Here is a 20,393-nt window from a genome sequence, read left to right as displayed (position 1 = left end):
CCTTGTCCAAGCTCTTGTTCTCTCCAGACTGGACTATTGTAATGCTCTCTTGCCGGGCCTTCCTGGATGTACTATCAAGCCTCTGCAACTGATCCAGAATTCAGCAGCCAGAGTGGTCTTCAACGAGCCGAAGAAAACTCACGTCACACCTCTCTTCATCAGCTTGCACTGGCTGCCAATAGCCACTCACATCAAATTCAAGGTACTGATGCTTGCCTTCAAGACAACCACTGGCGCTGCACCAATATACCTAAACTCGCTAGTTCAGACCTACGCGCCCTCCAGAAGCTTGCGTTCTGCAAGTGACGTGATGCCATCCCAAAAAGACACAAAATCACTCTCATGGACCTTTTCCTGGACTGTGCCCAGCTGGTGGAACGACCTATCTCAATCAGAACAGCTGAGTCTTTAGCCATTTTCAAAAAACATCTAAAGACACATCTTTTTCGCCATCACCTGACCAATTAATACTAGCACTTACCAATTCTAGTCTATTCTATTAGTTTTGGTCTAATTTATTTATAAAAAAAAAAAACTTGCTATGTGCACTGTGCTAGACTAACCGAGACTTGTCACAACACTTGTATATTGTTGCTCTCTCGTTGGTCTGATTGCTTCTACTTTGTAAGTCGCTTTGGATAAAAGCGTCTGCTAAATGACTAAATGTAAATGACTAAATGTAAATATTTCAAACATGTATTACTTTCTTACTTCTGTAAAATAGTTAATACAGTTTTGTAATATGCCATATCAAGGTTTAAATATATATTTACAATATTAAAAATATATTTTATTCTAAGCCATGCTGTACAGTGTTGTAATTTTTTTGTTAATTGAAATAAAGCTGTAATAAAATGAAGCATAAATAGTAGATAAAAACTTAAATTTGAAGGAATTAAAGAAATGATGATAGAAATGATGCCTTGGAAACTAACAACAATTTTAGCATTAAAATACCTATGACTGAATTTGTAATAAATATACATGAACGCTAACAACTAAATGAAATAAAATCAATTCAAGTTAAAGTAAAAGTTTTAAAATAAAAATAACAATGACAATAATTTCCTTAAAAATATTAAAATAATATAAAATTTTACACATGGTATATTTCATTAAAGTTGCACTGAATAATGTTGTAATTGTTAACTAAACCACAACTATTTAATTTTTTTTCATTAAATAATGTAGAAATAAAATAAAATAAAAATATTAGATAAAAACTTAATATGAAAATGAGAAATGCTGCCTTGACAACTAACTAAAAAAAAACACATTTAAGAAAAAGTCTTAAAATATACAAGCACATAAAATTACTGAAACAAACAAAAATTTTAATGAAAACTGAAAATATATGAAAATACGAATTAGGCTTGGTGCAACAATCGGTGTTAAGCTACAACACTGATTACGTCACTTGTCCACCACAGCATAGAAAAGAGGAAAAGAGGGAAAACTCTAATGAACCACCCATTTATAAGCTATTTAAACGTGAAGGATAAGAGAGAAAACTCTAACGAACTACCCCACGAACTATCCACAACCACTACCAGAAGGCTCTGAATGTAGTGTACATGTTGCATAAATAACATTTATGTAGATTTATGCTTTTTGTCCTTTTTTCTTTGGTGTTCCACAGAAAAAAGAACGCCATTTGGGTCTGGAAAGACATGAGGGAGAGTAAATGATGGCAGTTTAAATTTTGAGCTGAAGTGCTTCTTTAAAGTTAACAAGCGCGGGTGGCCTGTAGTTTTTGACCTGTTCACAGAACCGTACATACTGTACTACATCTGATGCTCCCTCTGAATCTGGAGAGGTAAGAAAACATCTGCCGTGCAATTAAGTAATTACGCACATGACGACATTTGTGTTCATGAAATACATGCGTGTGTTTTATTGGCCATCTGACAAAATAATTTCAACTATCTTAAACTTTCGTCGGCGCCGATAGCCTCGTGGTTAGTGCATCAACATATACAACTGCGCTTACGGCGACTCGAGTTCGATTCCCATCTCGAGGTCCTATGCCGGTCCCACTCCCCTCTCTCTACCCATGACTTTCCTGTCATCCCTCCACTATCCTGTCTAAATGATAAAGGAATAAAAAGCCCCAAAAATATAGCTTTTTTTTAAAAAAAAAGTTCATAAAAGTAAGACTTCTTGAAGGAACAGTTAACTTGAAGGAATAGCTCACCCTCAGGACATTCAAGATGTAGATGAGTTTGTTTCTTAATCAGAGAGGATCTGGAGAAATGTAGCATTACATCACTTGCTCACCAGTGGATCCTCTGCAGTGAATGGGTGCCGTCAGAATGAGAGTCCAAACAGCTGATAAAAACATCACAATAATTCACAAGTAATCCACACCACTCCAGTTCATCAGTTAATGTCTTGAGAAGCCAAAAGCTGTGTTTGTAAGAAACAAATCCATCAAGACATTTTTAACTATAAACTGCTTTGTCTGGCCAAAATATGTTTATATTTCTATATCACTCTATAATCCATAATAATGCTCTATCCAGTGGAAAATTAATTTTGTCTGAATCAGGAGAGAAATATGCGCATATCAAGCTCCATTTACAAGCCAAAATAGTCAAAAACCAAACAAATATGTGGGTGGATTTTGATGTGAGAAGACAACAGGAAATTGACTTTTTCACTGGAGGAAACATTATTATGGATTATAGATTTATTTTGGCCATCAAATATCTTAATTATGGATTTGTTTCATACAAACAAAGCTTTTCACTTTACAAGACATTAACTGATGGACTGGAGTGGTGTGGAGTACTTGTGGATTATTGTGATGTTTTTATCAGCTGTTTGGACTCTCATTCTGACGGCACCCATTCACTTCCCATAAAAAAATATACTCATTACTTTTATGAGTATACATTTTTTCATAAGTAAAACAAGTATAAATAAAACAGTATACACTTTTATTCTCATATTGTACAAAACCAGTTCAACACTTAGGTTTAAATTGACAATCAATATTGTTTATTTAAATTTAAAGTTAATTTTGTTCATAACTTCCTCAAGCATTAGGATGAGTAAAATAGCATTTATATATACACAGTGATCCATCGCCACTTGCCAGATTCAATCCAAACCTTTCTGCTATCGGCCAGAACTTTAAACACTTCGAGCACCAACCAGCACGTAAAAACAACTACCTGTCCAACCCGGGGCAATTCTTGGCAAATGTCAAAATTTTTGGAATGTGTCTAAAGATTTTGTTGAGAGATGCGCTGACAGGTCTTTAATCCCATCAGCCGGGTCAGACACGAGGCCCAGAGACGATCAGTATCTGCTGCTTCGTTTTGATGATCGATTTCTTTCAACGCACATAGCAAATTATGTGAACTTGGATACAGAGGAAGAGAAATCAAGCCACGTGGCATCCTTGATAAGAAGGCAGATAATGTCATCGACACAATTCCTTAAAGACATACATCAAAATGTGAATGTGCATCAGTTAATGCCCTGGTTTGAATGCAAGTTTGAATGTGTTGATACTACACAAGATTAATGCACTGATTAGTCTTATGTACACTCTTAAAAATAAAGGTGCTTCAAAAGGTTCTTCAAGCGATGCCATAGAAGAACCATTTTTGGTGGAAATTCAGTCAAAGGTTCTTTAAAGAACCATCTCTTTCTTACCTTTTTATAATCTGAAGAACCTTCTTTCGCCCCAAAGAAACTTTTGTGAAACAGAAAGGTTCTTCAGATGTTAAAGGTTCTTTATGGAACCATTTAGACAAAAAGGTTCTTCTATGGCATCATGAAGCACCTTTATTTTTAAGAGTGTAGCCTTCAGACTGACGGCTGAAGGTCTGGCATCCATGGCAGCTTTCATTGGCCAAGGCCCGCCCATGAGGCCATTTGATCGACATGTCAAACAACCAATCACAGTTCCTTTCGTTCATCGTCACGTTTCGGGGTGTGGAAATGTCGCCACAATAACAGAACAGTGTGTAAAACTCTTGGACGTATTTGAAAGATTCTATGCCGTGAACTTTAAATATTTCACATACTTTTGAAAATCCAGCGTTTAGTTGATCCTGATAAGCGCTCGTCGTCACAGTTGTAAACACGACGGCTTTCTTCTTTCGTGAGGGGGTTTGGCGTCACGGCAACTTTGTTTCCAGGCGGAACGTTACAGAACGCGACACACACGTCTCCCGGAAATCCTGTATAATTCAACCAATCCGATGACGACTTCGAAACTCCTGAAGTGTTTCCACTTTTGTGTGCCATATGCATCATACGTTTAGCCAACGGTCCGTGGGCGGGACGTCTGAGGCTGAGACTATGCCCTGATTAACCACTGCAAAGTTCAGTGAAATGCAGATCTACACAACAGTATATTCAGCATCAGGTATGTTCTGATTATTACTAGCAGTGTTTTCTTATATTGTGTTGCTTTGCACAGTGTTTTGGTTTTAAGTATAGACTGTGTTTTATCACAGTTTGAGTAGTAAACAAACAGGCAGTTGGCCAAAAGTAAATGTTGCATTATATCCAACTATTTAATTAAAATGTATTACATTTAATTTTTTAAATATTTAAAATTGGGGAAAAAATTAAATTATATAAATAAATATTCTTATTTAGCAATGATGCATTAAATTGATCAAAATTGACAGTAAAGACATTTGTTACAATTTTTTAAAAATAAAATCTGTTCTTCTGAGCTTAAAAATATAAGAAGCACAACATCGTTTTCAACATTGATAATAATCGTAAATGTTTCTTGAGCAGCAAATCAGCATATTAGAATGATTTCTGAAGGATCATGTGACACTGAAGACTGGAGTAATGATGTTGAAAATTCAGCTTTGATCACAGGAATATATTACATTTTACAATATATTCAATTAGAAAACTGTTATTTTAAATTGTAATAATATTTCAATTTCATTTTTACTGTATTTTTAATCAAATAAACACAACCTTGGTGAGCAGAAGAGATTTTTTTTTTAAGTATCTTACACAAACCCTTTCACAAAATCTAATTCAGCCGATCAAGCAGTTAATAGCAGCACTTTGGGGTCAAACTCCGTGCAAATTAATTACCATTTGGATGCAAATGTGTTCCACCCCCATATTATTTAAATTAGATTGCACAAATAATCAAGTTTGTACTTGCTGCTGATAGGGATTTTATAGGGATTTGATAACCATTTTATTAATTTCATCCATTATTAAAGGAAATACGCAATGCAGTAAGCCAGAAAAGAAAATGCAGTTTATATTTTCTCTAAAACTGTACTAAAACAAAACAGTATAAAGCTTTAAGGTCACAGTGTTTCATCATGCCTTTCAACAGATCACCACCATAATCTGTCTTTCAATGTAGTGACAGCACATCCTCTGAGGCCAGATACGAAAGGAGAGAAAATCCCTTTCAATATACATCAGTAGTTGGACGTGCCAGCGTGAGATATCACAGTTCAAACTAGGCCACACAGAACAGTCGTGCATTCAAACTCCGTTTCGGAACAATGCTGCAGGAAACGGCGCCAAACATTCCGGGCTCCGTGTGACCGACACATTCCCGCTCGGGCCGTGATCTGCCGGCTCTGTGCTGACACGGTGATGCTGCTGTGTCAGTGTGGCGTAGTTGTGTTTGCATGAAAGAATACCGTCATCCAAAACACAGAGAGACGAAAACAGTTTGTGCAAACAGGAAAACTAACGCTCAAGCTAAAGCGCAAAGTGCACTACATAACAACTGAAATATACTGAAGTATTTAAATTACTCAAACTAAAACGGAAATAAATATAAAGAATAAGAAAGAGAAAATTATAAATATTAGAAATGATAGAAATAAAAAACAATAACTACAGTAATAAAAGTTGTTGTTGTTCACTAAAAGTATTAAAACACATTTTCATTAGCTTAAATTAAGCTAAAATATAAATATTAGATGAAAAATGTACACTTAAAACAAAAAAATTAGAAAAAAAATTTGTCGCCTTGGCATCTAACTGAAATGAAGTGCTAAAATTACTAAAACAAAAATTTTAAAATTAAATCAATAATAATAATAATACTAAAAAGGACAAAAGCATATAGAAAATTACCATAAACTAAAATTAAAACTGAAAACATAAAAAGTTCAATTTAAAATATTAATCAATACTATAATAGTATATAAATAAAAAAAACAGCTTGAAAAATGTAAACTACATTTATCAAGTCGTGGTTTTTATTTATATACTAGACAGGAAATATTCATTTTTTATTGTTATTGTTCATTGAAATAAACTATTAAAAACATTTTCATTACTTGAATTAAAGCTAAAATAAATATAAATATTAGATGAAAAACTTGAAATTTAAAAAATTTAAATTAGAAATGTTTCCCTGGCAAGTAACTGAAACAAAATAAGTTTAATTAATAAAATTACTAAAACTAAAAACTAAAAATAATAAAAGTACATAAAAATACTAAAATGAAAATGAAAATAAAAAATATAACAATACAAGTTAATTCAAAATATGAATGAATAGTAGTATAAATAAAAATGTATAAAAATAAAACAGTGTCACTACTTCTAGTTACTTCCCTAAACTGACATAGAAATAGTACTGGATCAAAGACAAGTTTGACCAAACAAAAATGAGTAAAGTTTTGCAGAAAACATCTCCTATGCTTCCTTTGTATGCAGGAGGTGTCGGCTCAATACGCAACAGCACAGACAAATTGAGATATTCCTGGAAATAAAGCCCAGTAGCCACAATATCTCAGTAATTGAGAGCTCTTTCAGGTCATATCGCGGGGATTTGAATTTAGAATTGAAGTGTTGCACTGAATGCGTAAGTGATTCATGGCACTCAAGTGGACCGTCTCGACACGTCTGCTGATTGTACATCGCTCTTCAAAGCAGCGCGCCGTGCCATCCCTCTCTGAGGCCCGATGATGATTCACGTTATGAGCTAATAACGCTTAGACATGCTCCAGTTCCCACCACTGCCCTCCTGATGGAAATAAATGCCTCTAATTATTCCCATCAGAATCAGATATCGCTGGAAATGAATAAACAGGATTTGTTGCAGAGATGTCCAGATTCAACTGGGTCATGTGTGAAGATGGGGTCTGGAAACAGATCAGTAGATTGGGGATGTTTTCCACATTATTAAAGGTTGTGACGAGAGGGGCGGGGCCGAGAGCCGTGGGAACGGAGCGAGGCCGGTGGAGTAAATGCTAATGCGCGACACCTGCGCCACTCACCAGTCTCGAGTCCCACGGAGGAGCTCCAGAAGGATAAAAGGAGGATTGACCACAGTGTTGGACGAGAGAGGACCAGGCCTGGATTTTGTTTTGTGTTTTGTGTGCAGCAGTCGTCCGTGAGGGGCTGCCGCTTTACTTTCATTTTGTGTTTGTTTATTTTATTAAAGTCTTTAAATGTTCGCCGGTTCCCGCCTCCTTCTTCCCGTGACTACGAACTGTGTTACAAAGGTGTTTTAAATGAATGAGATGAGACTGTAACTGGGATGGGCAGTATGACAGTATACAGTATATATATATATATATATATATATATATATATATATATATATGGTTTCAGTCTTTTGTTTGATAGCATTTGTGATTGATCATTCATTTGTTATTAGGGTTTCTGCAGGGTTTATGAATGTCAATTTAAAGAAAATTTAAGGACTTGAATTAAGGACTTAAGACTTTATTCTCTGATTTAAGATCTTTTTTAAGGCTTTAATTTATGGAAGGGCAAATTAAGAATTCTAAGACCTGCAGAAACCCTATGCATAATCACCTTTGAGCTTGTGCAAATTAAAGGAGAAAATAATATGTTTGTTCAAAAATACAGGAAATAATGGAAAAACTGTTAAATATTATTACAATTTTAAATAACCATTTTCTATTTGATTATATTTTAAAATGTCATTTATTATTGTGATGCAAAGCTGAATTTTCAGCATTATTACTCCAGTCTTCAGTGTCACATGATCTTCAGAAATCATTCTAATATGCTGATTTGCTGTACCGAGAAACATTTCCTATTATTGTCAATTTTGAAAACAAAGTTGTGTTTTATAAATAAAAAGTTGTGCTTATAAAAAAAAGAAATACTTTAAGTAAATTCATGTTGGTTTATGGATTTTTTACTGGAAAACAAGACTTATTTTGGAAAATTATAAATATCGTTAATGTCACTTTTGATTAATTTAATGCATCCTTGATAAATATAAGTATTCATTTCCTTCAAAGTATTTAAGTGAAATATTGAGTAGAAGCGAGTTTCATTTGTACGTGTGAAAGCTGATGTGAGTATCTCCTCACCGGGTTCTGCGGTCAGAGGTCTTGCTGCAGGTGTGCTGAGGAGGAACGTTTCTCCACTTCTTGGCTTCCACCACCATGGCCTCGGCATCCACCAAACCAAAGCCATACAGATGACTGACTACAACCACACACACACATACCAAATATTAACCAGGTACGGATGTCACAGACAGCAGAATGTCTATACTTAAAGGGGCTATATGATGCGATTTCAATTTCAAAGCTCTTGGTGCATAAAGAAGATCTGTAAAGTTGCAAAGACTAAAGTCTCAAATCCAAAGAGATATTCTTTATAAAAGTTAAAAGTCAACCATAGCTCATTCTAACACGCCCCCACATGTCTACGTCACGATGTGGGAAGTTTTGTATAACACCGCCCAAATGTTCACGCAAAGCAAGAAGGCGTAGCTTTGATACTCGCTGTAGTATTGTTGTTGCCGCCGCCATGTCGTGAAGACGCTGTGTGTTTCGTTGTGAAAGTGAAACTACTTTGTTTGGTCTTCCAAAAGAGGACACAACTAGAAATCAGTGGTTAAGTTGTATTTACAACACTGTTCCAGAAAAGTTCAACCCAAATATTCAGATGTGTGCAGCGCATTTTACGGAGGACAAGGACTGTTTCCTGGGAGAGTAGCCTACACTGCCGGTGTCTGTTTCTATAAAATGGGGCAGTTCCAACTTTGCAAGGACAGTTTTTCTGACTCACAGCCTGTAAGTATGTTTTCATATTTAAAGGATTTGCCTCTGATGATTCAAAAGCGAGTTTTGAGCAGTGTAGAGTAGCGCTTGTTGTTTGTCATTTCTCCGATCACCAATGCAGACATGGTTTTATGTTTACGTGGCGCGATACGCAATGCAACGCGTCAAAAGACAGTAAAAAAGACAGTATAAGTTATATTATAAATTATTATAATCAGTAATTATGTCCCCACTGGATGCAACAAATGCCTCGTTTATAATGGGTTTTCATGTTTTTGCCTCGTCGCTCTGGCCGGACAGGGCATCATCACAGTATGGTAAGGGGCGTAACATTTCCGTCTCACGCTTGAGGTATTCGGCCAATCACAACGCACTGGATAGCTGGGCAATCAGAGCACACCTCGCTTTTCAGACCGATGAGCTTTGTAAAAATCGATGGTTTTCAGAAAGGCGGGGCATAGAGGAGAAACAATAATGTACAGTATGTGGAAAATAATGTTTTTTTAACCTTAAACCGCATAAACACATTTCATTACACCAAATACACCAAATAATTTTATTTTTAGCAACATCATATGACCCCTTTAAATAAGACTATCTGAACTTATTCAGAAGGCATTCATGCTGAAATTTTATTCACTAGTGTCACCAATATGGGGTTTTAATGCTGATGTTAATATCTAGAGTGCAGAGCAGATATTGCTGATATGTTACCAAAAAATTCATTTTAAAGACAGCAAATATGAAAATTATCAAAATCATATACAATTATTTGACAAATACACTTAATCAGATTTCTGAAAATGTAGGACAAGTTTACAGAGAATATGTGACCCTCTCTGTGAAAACCCAGCTAAAGTAATTTTTTTGTGATTTACTGTTTTCTACATAAAACCATCCTTCATAAGGTAAAGAACATTCTGTGGAAATGTAACCTTTATATCTTTAATACTGACTGAGTAGGGCCATGTCAAATATTGAAATTATAGTGAAATTAATGGTTGAATTCAAACTTTGATGCTTGTTATCTCATAATTAGATTTTGAGACTTTAGCCTGGATTTCACAGAGAGGGTCACATATGTCTTAAATTAAGTTTATTTTTCTTAAGCCACTGGCAAGGTTTTTTCCTTCTTTTTTTTACAAAATTTATCCTTAAACAATTTGCCAACGAAGAAAGAAAAATAAACATAATATTAAAGATATCAAAGATATTCTCTGAAATTAAAGAGTTCACCCAAAAATGACAATCCTGTCATCATTTACTCAACCACAAGTTGTTACAAAACTATGAGTTTCTTTCTTGCGTACTATGGAAGTCAATGTCTGTCTTCTAAATATTTTGTGCTTTTTCATGTGTTTTTTTTTTTTTTTTGCTTAATATTTTTGTGATCCACAGAAGAAAGAAACTCATACAGGTTTGTAACAACCTGAGGGTGAGTAAATGATGACCAAATTTTCATTTATGGGCGAATTATCCCTTCAGGTCTTATTATCTTACACAATAACTAACAAAATAAATAAACATTTCTTAAATTAATGCTGGTTTATGGACATTTTGAAATGTATATTGGAAAACAAGACAAAAATACTTAATAAAAAAATTTGTGGATAACTCTCATGCATTCCAAAAAACATAACTTTATGTTCTATTCCACTCAAAATAAAAAAGCACTAAAGAGTTCCATGACATTACCATGCATTTGGGCATATGTGACCCTGGACCACAAAACCAGTCATAAGGGTCAATTTTTTTAAATTTAGATTTATACATCATCTGAAAGCTGAATAAATAAGCTTGTTATGATAGGACAATATTTGGTCGAGATACAACTATTTGAGAATCTAGAATCTGAGGGTGCAAAAAAATTAAAATACTGAGAAAATCGCCTTTAAAGTTGTCCAAATGAAGTTCTTAGCAATGCATATTACTAATCAAAAATTAAGTTTTGATATATTTACAGTAGGAAATGTACAAAATAACTTTATGGAACATGATCTTTACTTAATATCCTAATGATTTTTGGCATAAAAGAAAAATCTATCATTTTGACCCATACAATGTATTTTTGGGCTATTGCTACAAATATACCCCAGCGACTTAAGACTGGTTTTGTGCTTACATTGTGTCAGAAATGTACCATATAAAATCAAACTTATCATATGCCACTTCACTGCTCTCTATCACATTATGAGTGAAAAAAAGAAGAAGAAATTATAATACACCACACATCTACATTTAAACAGTGTAAATATCATGCAGAAAAGTCACCTTTGTGTCCGGCTGCATTGGTTTTCCAGTCACTGGCTTTCAGGTGAGCCTGTCTGGACGTCTTCACGAGAAGATGCTGGACATCTCTCCAGGTTATCAGAGGACTGAAACATAAAATGACAAAGACTTTTTATGAGCCTTTCGAGTTTTATTGCTCTATTGAAAAGTACTGTCCTCTGTACAACAACAGCTATTTCATTTCGTTTTGTCTGTTTCGTATTTCAAATATTAAGGGAGTTTTGGATCAAGTCCCATTTTTGCTTCCCATCTGAGAGGCTCTGTTTGTAGGGGCTTTTTTGGGACCCTCATTCATTTTAATGTAACAACTGCATCCTAGCAGGTAACTTTATCCCAGCAGCTCTCTATGCTGCCGTCGCTTTTTTGCTGTCATCCGGCTCATGAGTCTCATGCACAGATAAATATGTGGAAAGATCACATCAGTAAGTTCAACAGCAGCACTCCAGCTTGTGTGATACTTTTTAAATAGATTAGTGGTTTTGAAAGTCTGTGAAAGTTTTGTTCAACAATATAAAATACACACATCATGCCTCAAATGTAAATATAGTCTTGAGAGCTGAAACCATAATATACACACACATGATTATGCTAAATTGAATTACAGTCCTGAAAGCCTTTACAAGCAGAGAATCCAGACAGAAAGCAAGACAAAGGAATCCAATGGAAAATTCGATTCAAATTCGATTTCCTTAATATTTAGTTTTACTTTACTCTTGCAGATGAAAAAGGTTTATGAAAAAGACTGAATTTCAAATAAGCATAAAAAGTTCTTCCTTTCTATAAGGGCATTGCGAATGCATAAATGTGACCCTGGATCACAAAACCAGTCTTAAGTCGCTGGGGTATATTTGTAGCAATAGCCAAAAATAAACTGTATGGGTCAAAATTATCGATTTTTCTTTTATGTCAAAAATCATTATGATATTAAGTAAAGCTCATGTTCCATGAAGATATTTTGTAAATTTCCTACCGTAAATATATCAAAACTTAATTTTTGATTAGTAATATGCATTGCAAAGACCTTCATTTGGACAACTTTAAAGGTGATTTTCTCAATATTTTTTAATTTTTTCAAATAGTTGTATCTCGGCCAAATATTGTCCTATCAACAAACCATACATCAATGGAAAGCTTATTTATTCAGCTTTCAGATGATGTATACATCTCAATTTTGAAAAATTTACACTTAAGACTGGCTTTGTGGTCCAGGGTCACAAATGTAAATGTTGTAAGGCAGTTGCTAGGGTGTCATAATGATAATAGTAACATATCTGTCTACAATCTTCATTTAAAGTCTTAAAGCAAAAACCTTTTGTTTTTAAATGTCTAAACGATCAAAGATGCACACAATAAATCCAGTCAGACAGATATGTGACATTAAAAACACCACTGCAAAAGAACTGAGGAGTAATTATGAAGTGCAAGTGTTAAAGGGACAGTTGACCTAAAAATAAAAATTCTGTCATCGTTTATCTAAAATGTCACCAAACAAAATGTAAAAGGCACTCAATATTTAGTTATACTGCTGATTTGACTGCATCAGATGAGAACAAAACCTGAACTGAATTGAGCTTTACAGCTGAATTAGTATCATATTTGACGAATTTTGCAAAATTGAGACTGTTATTGAATCAGCACTGAACTGACTTGAGCTGAATATTGACAATATTCTCTTTTTAGAGCTACTTTTCAGCAGAATTTGAATTTATCTAATATTTGAAGACGTTTACATCAATGATTTCGTTATTTCTCTGTTTATTACTTTGAAGCTGCTTTGAAACAGTATGCATTGTATAAAGCACTACAGAAATAAAGGTAACAAAATTGGATCCCATTGGATGTGCAAAGAAAGGCATGTTTTTCAAAATATCTTCTTAAATAGGTTTGGAACAGCATGAGGGTGACTAAATCAAGCGTAGTGTTAGTTCTGGCAGGTCACGTTAGTCAAGCTCGCATCAGCTGACTCTCAGCTGATCCCCATCTACCTATAGGAATACGACACCTATCTAAGCATTCATATATAAGGTCCCTCAGTATTATCAGCAGTTTTCGCATTGCTCAATAGCTAATTACCCTCCTCCATCCCCAGCTCCTCCTTTGTCAGTCGGGATTCAGCCTTCTGATTCTCCTTTGAATCAGACTAATTCTAAAATGTGTACATAAAATTATTGAACTTTAACAATATCTGCAATACATTTATGTTGGTTCTGTTCTGTTTATTGCTGTTATTGCTGCTCTCCCTGCTCTCTTTCATGCTAGGCTGCATGGATGCGCAGGGAGTTCTTGCCCAGAACAGAACCATACCACCAATCCAAACTGTATGCTAATTGTCAATCATCTTTGACGATAGTGGTCCTGATAGAAATTGTCAGAAATGTCTCTTTAAGCCAATAAAACATTAAATATAAAAACGGAATATAAAGAAGCAGTGCAGCTTCCTGCATCTGTTTTATGGAAAAATAATGTCAAAATTGTGGAAAGTGATGAAGGGGAATGGAAAACTGACTTTGCCTCCAGAGCGAGAGCAATGACACCCGCCACCATGGGTGCAGATACAGAGGTGCCTGTGTGTCCATCAGTACATCTCTGCCGCAGGTCTGTGGTCACCTGGTACCAGAAACACATAAATACAGAGCATTAAAGAGTTAACAACTTCAGTTTAGATGCAGCAACGTGGACATGGATTTTCAAATTTTGTCCTTTAAATCTTATGAACAGGTACACCAGGTCTTCTAGATTAGCATGTCTTCTGTTTAGGCAAAAGGTCAAGTCCTCCTTAATAAAATGAAAATTTGCTGAAAATTATCTCTCCCTCAGGCCATCCAAGATATAGATGAGTTTGCTTCTTCATGGGAACACATTTGGAGAAATGTAGCATTACATCACTTGATGCTCTGCAGTGAATGGGTGCTCTCATTCTGACGGCACTGCAGAGCATCCATTGGTGAGCAAGTGATGTAATGCTACATTTCTTCAAAATCTGTTCAGATGAAGAAACAAACTCATCTACATCTACATGTCCTAAGCGTGAGTAAATGTTCAGTAAATTGTAATTTCAGGGTGAACTATTCCTTTAAAACTTTCAGCTATCGTCTGAAAGAATGCGCTTCCGTGACTGTGACGGGACGAGCGGTTTTCTGCAAAGTGCTCTGTAAATATTTCGGCGTTCTGGTTTTCAGTGAAACAGCGGGTCACCCACAGAGCTGCTCTGGTAGCCGCAGGCAAAGAGAGCGAGCGCTCGAGTGTGTCTTCAGTCAAACATGAGCTTGATTACACTGGTGTTTCTCAAAAGGACAAACATGAATGGGGTCAGTGCCACCGACGAGGTCCCGAGGAAGATGCTGAGATTGGAGACACATGCTCTTGTGTGCGTGTCAGGGGTTTATGTCTGTGTTTAAAAACAGTGGTTAGGAAATAAACAAGACAATACTAGACTTTTACATTTTCTGAAGACATGTGAGAAAAGTATTAACAGACTTCTCATCAACCACTTCATCTGCATGCTTAAGGGAATTTAAGAGGTATTTAAGACTGCAAATAAAAAAAAATGGAATTTAACCAGACATTTTAAAATATCAATGAATTATCATTAAAAAGTAATTAAAATCACTGAATAGTAAGTTTTATTGGGGAAAAACTACACTGTGATTGAATCATCTGAGGGTTGAAAACACATACTGATCTATAAACATATAAATTATATTATATTTTAAATATATATTATTATATATATTATATATATTTGTTTTTATTTTTATTTCTTATTTCTCCTTTTATTTCTTTATCGTTTGCTATAATAATTCTATCATTATTTTAAAATAACTTTTATGTAAAGCACTTTGAATTACCATTGGGTAACAAATGTGCCATATATACTGTATATATACATATTGAAAAATTTAAGGGGGTCTGAATACTTTCCGTACCCACTGTATATATACACATACACACGCACATATAATGGCTTATCTAACAAAAAAACTAAAGGTAAACTTGATTTTATTATCATATTTTGCCGGGAGAACACGTCATCCGCTTCTTCGTCTGAAGCTTGCGTCCGCAGCATGGCCTAGAGGACGCAGTGTCTCAGTGTCCATGGTTCCCTACTCAGGGAACCATGGTTGCATACGTAACCTGAGACGTTCCCTTTCAAGGGAACGAGACACTGCGTCCTCTAGGGGTTGCTATGGGGAACGGTGGACCCACGCCACCATGCTGAGGGGAGTGCATGCCAAACCACAGGCGAGCACTAAGTACCAACTCTACCAAAGCTTTAAGGGAGTTGGACGAGTTAAACGTTAGACGGCTGCCAGTGACATTATCCCCTACGGCCAAAGGCCTAAGCTACATACCCCAAAAAACTTTCCTGTTAGGGCCAGAACTCCTGGGCCTGGGGTAGAGCTCAAGGCTTGGAATCAGGAACAGATTCCTTTAAGGGGATACGACCAAGTGCCTAGAATCGTACTAGGTCTTGGCATGTCACCAAGGGGGCTACCGCTTGCTCTGCATGAGCTTGCTGAAGGAACTGTCTCAACAGACCCCTAGTAGCAACAGCCTGTTAAAGTAGGTATCCTGAGGATACACAGGTGGAGTGGTGCCCAAGATGGAACCGAGGCCTAATCGATTCAAGAAAGGGCACAAAGCCACCACGCGTAGCCCCTACCATACTGGATTTGATAATGTGCGAACTTACCACAGTGTGGATTTTAGAAAGTGCACAGGGACATCGAGTGCACACTTACCATAACATGGATTATGAACGTAAAGATACCGTTCTAAGGGGCCCTCGTGGCACTCTGAAAGAGCAGCCCATAGAAGGAAATGGTGCATCCCAAGAACAATATGTTTGAAAAGTCATCAACTCAATCTATGGTATAATGCTGGAATGGCTAGCTGTAAGTTACCTAGCTGAGGGAGCATAACACCCAACTCTCAGCCGAGAGGCTCGACCTACAGCCTGTTCATTCGAAAACCTGAAGGGTAAGCGTACAGCAAGCTTAGCCGAAAAAACCCAGCGTATCAGGGCGGCAGATCGCCTGATGTCTGCTGGTTCTAGGTGCTTTGGGAAAACAGAGAACTCAACTCCACATGAGGGGAGAACTCAGAATTCAGAAGAGAGGTAGCGTGCTCATTGGCAACCCTAACCACGAGAGCAGCCCATGAAGCTGGGAATTCCACACTAGTTGAGTGGAGCCCAAGGTGAGTACTGGGGCCTAAGCCAACTCAGAAACAGGGAGCGTAACGCCTAACCCTTACCATACAGGATTTTAGAAAGTGCGCAGTGTTCTTAGCGTGCACACTTACCACCATGTGGATTTTAGAAAGTGCGCAGTGTGCTCAGCGTGCACACTTACCACCATGTGGATTTTAGAAAGTGCACAGAAGCTTAGCGTGTGCAATTTCCATAACATGGATTTTATAGAGATTCCTAAGCATCTGCTCACAGATGCCCAGAAGTACTGAGCCAAACGGGAGTGGCAAGCTCAAAGACAACCCTCTGAGGCGAGGGGAGGACTGCCTGGCGATAGCACTTTACAAGAAGTTCTTGCAAAACGCCACTCATACCTCCCGCTCGACGTCACAGCGAGAGGGGATATCCTGATCCACAGTACCAGTCAGGGCAGTCTGACAAGCATAAGCCCAGGCCGGGGAGGAGCGCGAGCCGCGACAATAGCCTTCTGTGCCCGTCTTTGATCCTCAGACCGAGACGGGCCAGGACCTCTGGGTTGTTCGGGCTCAGACCTGACCCTTCGTTTAATGAAGGTTTTGAAGGCCACTGAGCGCACCTTCGCCTCTCTGACATTCTCAACCTCCATCTTGACAGAGGTACCAAAAAGTTCGGAAGGCGAAACCAGAGCATCGAGAAGAAAGCCCCTCTCTTTCTTCCCGCTGCGGTTTTCCCTGCGTATGGGTGCCAGACCAAACATTTAGCCCCAGTCTTTTTTCCAACCGTCTCATTTCATCAATAGATATTTGTGGAAAGAGCAAAACAACAAGAGCTCAGCTGTATTAGCAGGCTGAGCAACAGGATCTGGGACAGAAGATTTTTGGCAGATTGCTAGTAACATGCATATATAACAACATTTCTGGTCAAAAGATGATAAATCTCTGCGTCAGTGTTGGGATTTCTCAACCCTTTTTACACCCATAAAGCAAAAAAACCCCACATTTGACTGCTTATAAATCTACACATCTATTTGGACAAATGGTCAGATGTTTAAATACTTAAAAAAGGAGTGAAGGAGGAAAGAAAGGAAAATGTGTCAGAAATAATTTAGATGAATTGTAGGACACAATATGTGGCATCAAGAGAGCAAATGACCCAATAAAGCAGAGAACATACTTACGAGGCCGAAAGCAAGACGAGGACAAAAGGTTGAGTAGATGACAGATGGAAAAGACAAATGGAGTACACAGGGATACACGCTTATCTTGGAAAACAAGATTTTCTTGTGCTCTTTTGAAATTGAAAAGCTCAATCTGTTCCAGTGCATCTCAACCGGTTTTGCCTCAGGGCACAAGAAGCATCACAATAGAGCAGCAAAATTGATTATTGTATAAAGTAAAGAAAATGTCCTAAATATTACTGAGTTGCAGTGTTTTACTGATTACCATGAGATGCACAGGCCCAACAATATGCAAAAAAAAACTGAGTAATTAAGTCTGTCACAGTCAACAATTAAGAATTAAATAAAAGACAATAAATTAATACTTTTATTTAGGATGCTTTAAACAGATGAAAAATGACATTAAAGACTTTGTCAGTTAATAACTCAATTAATACAGCACGGCAACCACATGCGCATCCATGTTTAACACTTCTCATAGCTATGTGAAAATAAATGTATAAATGGAACAGTTCATTGTTTGAGCTGAGCTGATGATCTGAATGAGAGAGCGAGAGTGCAGAGCGTGTGCAGAGCAGGGGGACGCAAGGAACAGGATTGAGAACCGCTGCTTTAGAACATTTTGAAACTTGTGAATCCATTAGAATCGTTAGTAGACAGAACCGCAATTCATATATGAATAGATTTTTACGTGCAGCTCTAGTTTTCTCTTCCTCTTCTCTAAAGCAGATGTGTCGCCCCCTTTGTTGCACGTTCCCGGGGACAGGGTTTATCTGGGTTTGTTACATCACGAACCCGGGAAGTAACTCGTTGTAGTCCTTACGAGCCATTTTTGTAGGCATTAAACTGCCATAATTTTAAAAGACGTTTGCATTGAACTTTCAGTGCTGCAACTTTGCAGATATTGTTCATGCTCAAACAGCAACATTACACACTAACTAACGTTAAAAAAGTGAAATCGCAATCAACCACCCCTTTAATTAAATTTTTTTTTCAATTACTGAAAATAACAATGCAATAACAACACTGCCTCTAGCAGACAGATCACTTTTACAAAAAAAAAAGACAAGATTAACTACTAAATATTCCTACAAAACATAAAACTGTTATTTTAAAATTATGAGATTTACAAAATAAATCCTAAATATTTAACCCACTAGATTTTGGAAAAACAGATATTAGTACATGGTTAGACTGCACTTTAAAGAATTTTATATTGAATTTCCTACAATAATAACAATATGATGATATTTTCACTGTTATAGTAATAACAAAAAATGACTCATAAGACTTATCATACTGCCCAGACCCTGACAAAACCATCATAACATACTAGTCCAGATCAGCTTTAGACAATATCTTCCCTTCAAATGTTGTGGTTTCAATTAAGTCTTAAATTGAACTAGTGCTGTCAAACAATTAATCGCGATTAATCGAATCCAAAATAAAAGTTTTTGTTTACATAATATATGTATGTGTACTGTGTATATTTATTATGTATATATAAATACACACACAAAGAGTATATATATATATTTTTATATATTTACATGTATATACATTTATATATTTATATTCTCATATTTTATATTATACATAAATATATTTAATATATAAACACAACCAATTTTTTTAAATATATACATGCATGTGTGTGTATTTATATATACATAATAAATATACAAAGCGCACACACACACATATGTAAACAAAAACTTTCATTTTGGATGCGATTAATCGCGATTAATCGTTTGACAGCACTAAATTGAATAAACCTGACAATGACAGTTACTCAATGCTAAATTCCCATTTGTGTGCAAGTTTGAGATAACAACCTTTTTAATTCCCAGTTCAAAGGCTTGTTTGGCCAGAGGCCCCGGCCCATCCACGGTCTTCCCGTCATCGTCGGGGCCCCAACTGGCACTGTAAATGTCGATGTAGTCTGGCCTTATTCCCAGAGACTTGGCCTCCACCACATCAGTCACATCTCCATCAAGCATTCGGACACCTTCGAGAAAAAGTTCATCCAAAAACGAACAAATACAGTCATTGTATAATCAAGCCAATGTCGTTCCAAACCTGTATTATTTTATTTTCTCTGTGAAACTCAAATTGAGATGCTAGGAATAAGATCCAAGCTTGCATGCAACGTAAACAGATGGTGATTTACACAGCCAAGATCCAAAATGCACCATGAAAGTGACATAAAAGTAGTGCACTGTAATCCAAGTGTCACTGAGCCATATTATAGTTTTGTATGAACTGAATTCCCAGACTGACCTCTTACAAAGATAAATGCTATTCAGTTTTTCAAAACAAAAATGCATTCCATAATGCAAGAACCAACAGTGTTTGGGCTTTAAACCTGGCGCGACTCATCTAAAAGTGCCGTTTTTTTTAAAATGCAATGGAGCAAACGGAGACTGACACACAAACCCACACAGAATCATATGCCATATGTTCACTAACGAACACAAAATTTGCAATTAAAGTCTATTGTACTCTGCAGCAATGAGATGTTTCCAAATGCCTTGACAATCTGCTGTCTTTCTCCTCATTCCATTATTGAACCACAGCTTAATTTCCTTTACTAGTTCTTTATTCTCAAAGAAGAAAGCCTTTGTATTTTTTTCATAACTTGAGAGAATAGGTGTTAAAAAAAAGTCTAGTATCTATGCAAGTCATTAAGCTGAAAATGTTATCCAAAGCCTCTACAGTAAATCTTTTACTTCTTACATTTGTAGGA

General features: G+C 36.4%; 1 protein-coding gene across 1 annotated transcript in view; it reads right to left on the bottom strand.

The window, feature by feature from the left end:
- The window catches only part of LOC107563219 (proprotein convertase subtilisin/kexin type 6), a 104,000-nt gene that overhangs the window by 45,565 nt on the left and 38,042 nt on the right, over positions 1-20,393 (bottom strand). The window contains exons 7-10 of the mRNA XM_016248034.1: positions 19,483-19,655; positions 13,807-13,937; positions 11,283-11,386; positions 8,313-8,430 (exon numbers count right to left, since the gene is read on the bottom strand). Of these exons, the coding sequence (XP_016103520.1) occupies positions 8,313-8,430; positions 11,283-11,386; positions 13,807-13,937; positions 19,483-19,655 (526 nt within the window). The remainder of the gene's footprint in view (positions 1-8,312; positions 8,431-11,282; positions 11,387-13,806; positions 13,938-19,482; positions 19,656-20,393) is intronic.

The sequence above is a fragment of the Sinocyclocheilus grahami genome, unplaced genomic scaffold (assembly GCF_001515645.1).
Source record: "Sinocyclocheilus grahami isolate Dianchi unplaced genomic scaffold, SAMN03320097.WGS_v1.1 scaffold24.1, whole genome shotgun sequence".
Taxonomy (NCBI): domain Eukaryota; kingdom Metazoa; phylum Chordata; class Actinopteri; order Cypriniformes; family Cyprinidae; genus Sinocyclocheilus; species Sinocyclocheilus grahami.
Note: the sequence above shows the minus strand (reverse complement) of the source record. Positions and strands in the feature narration are given on the sequence as shown.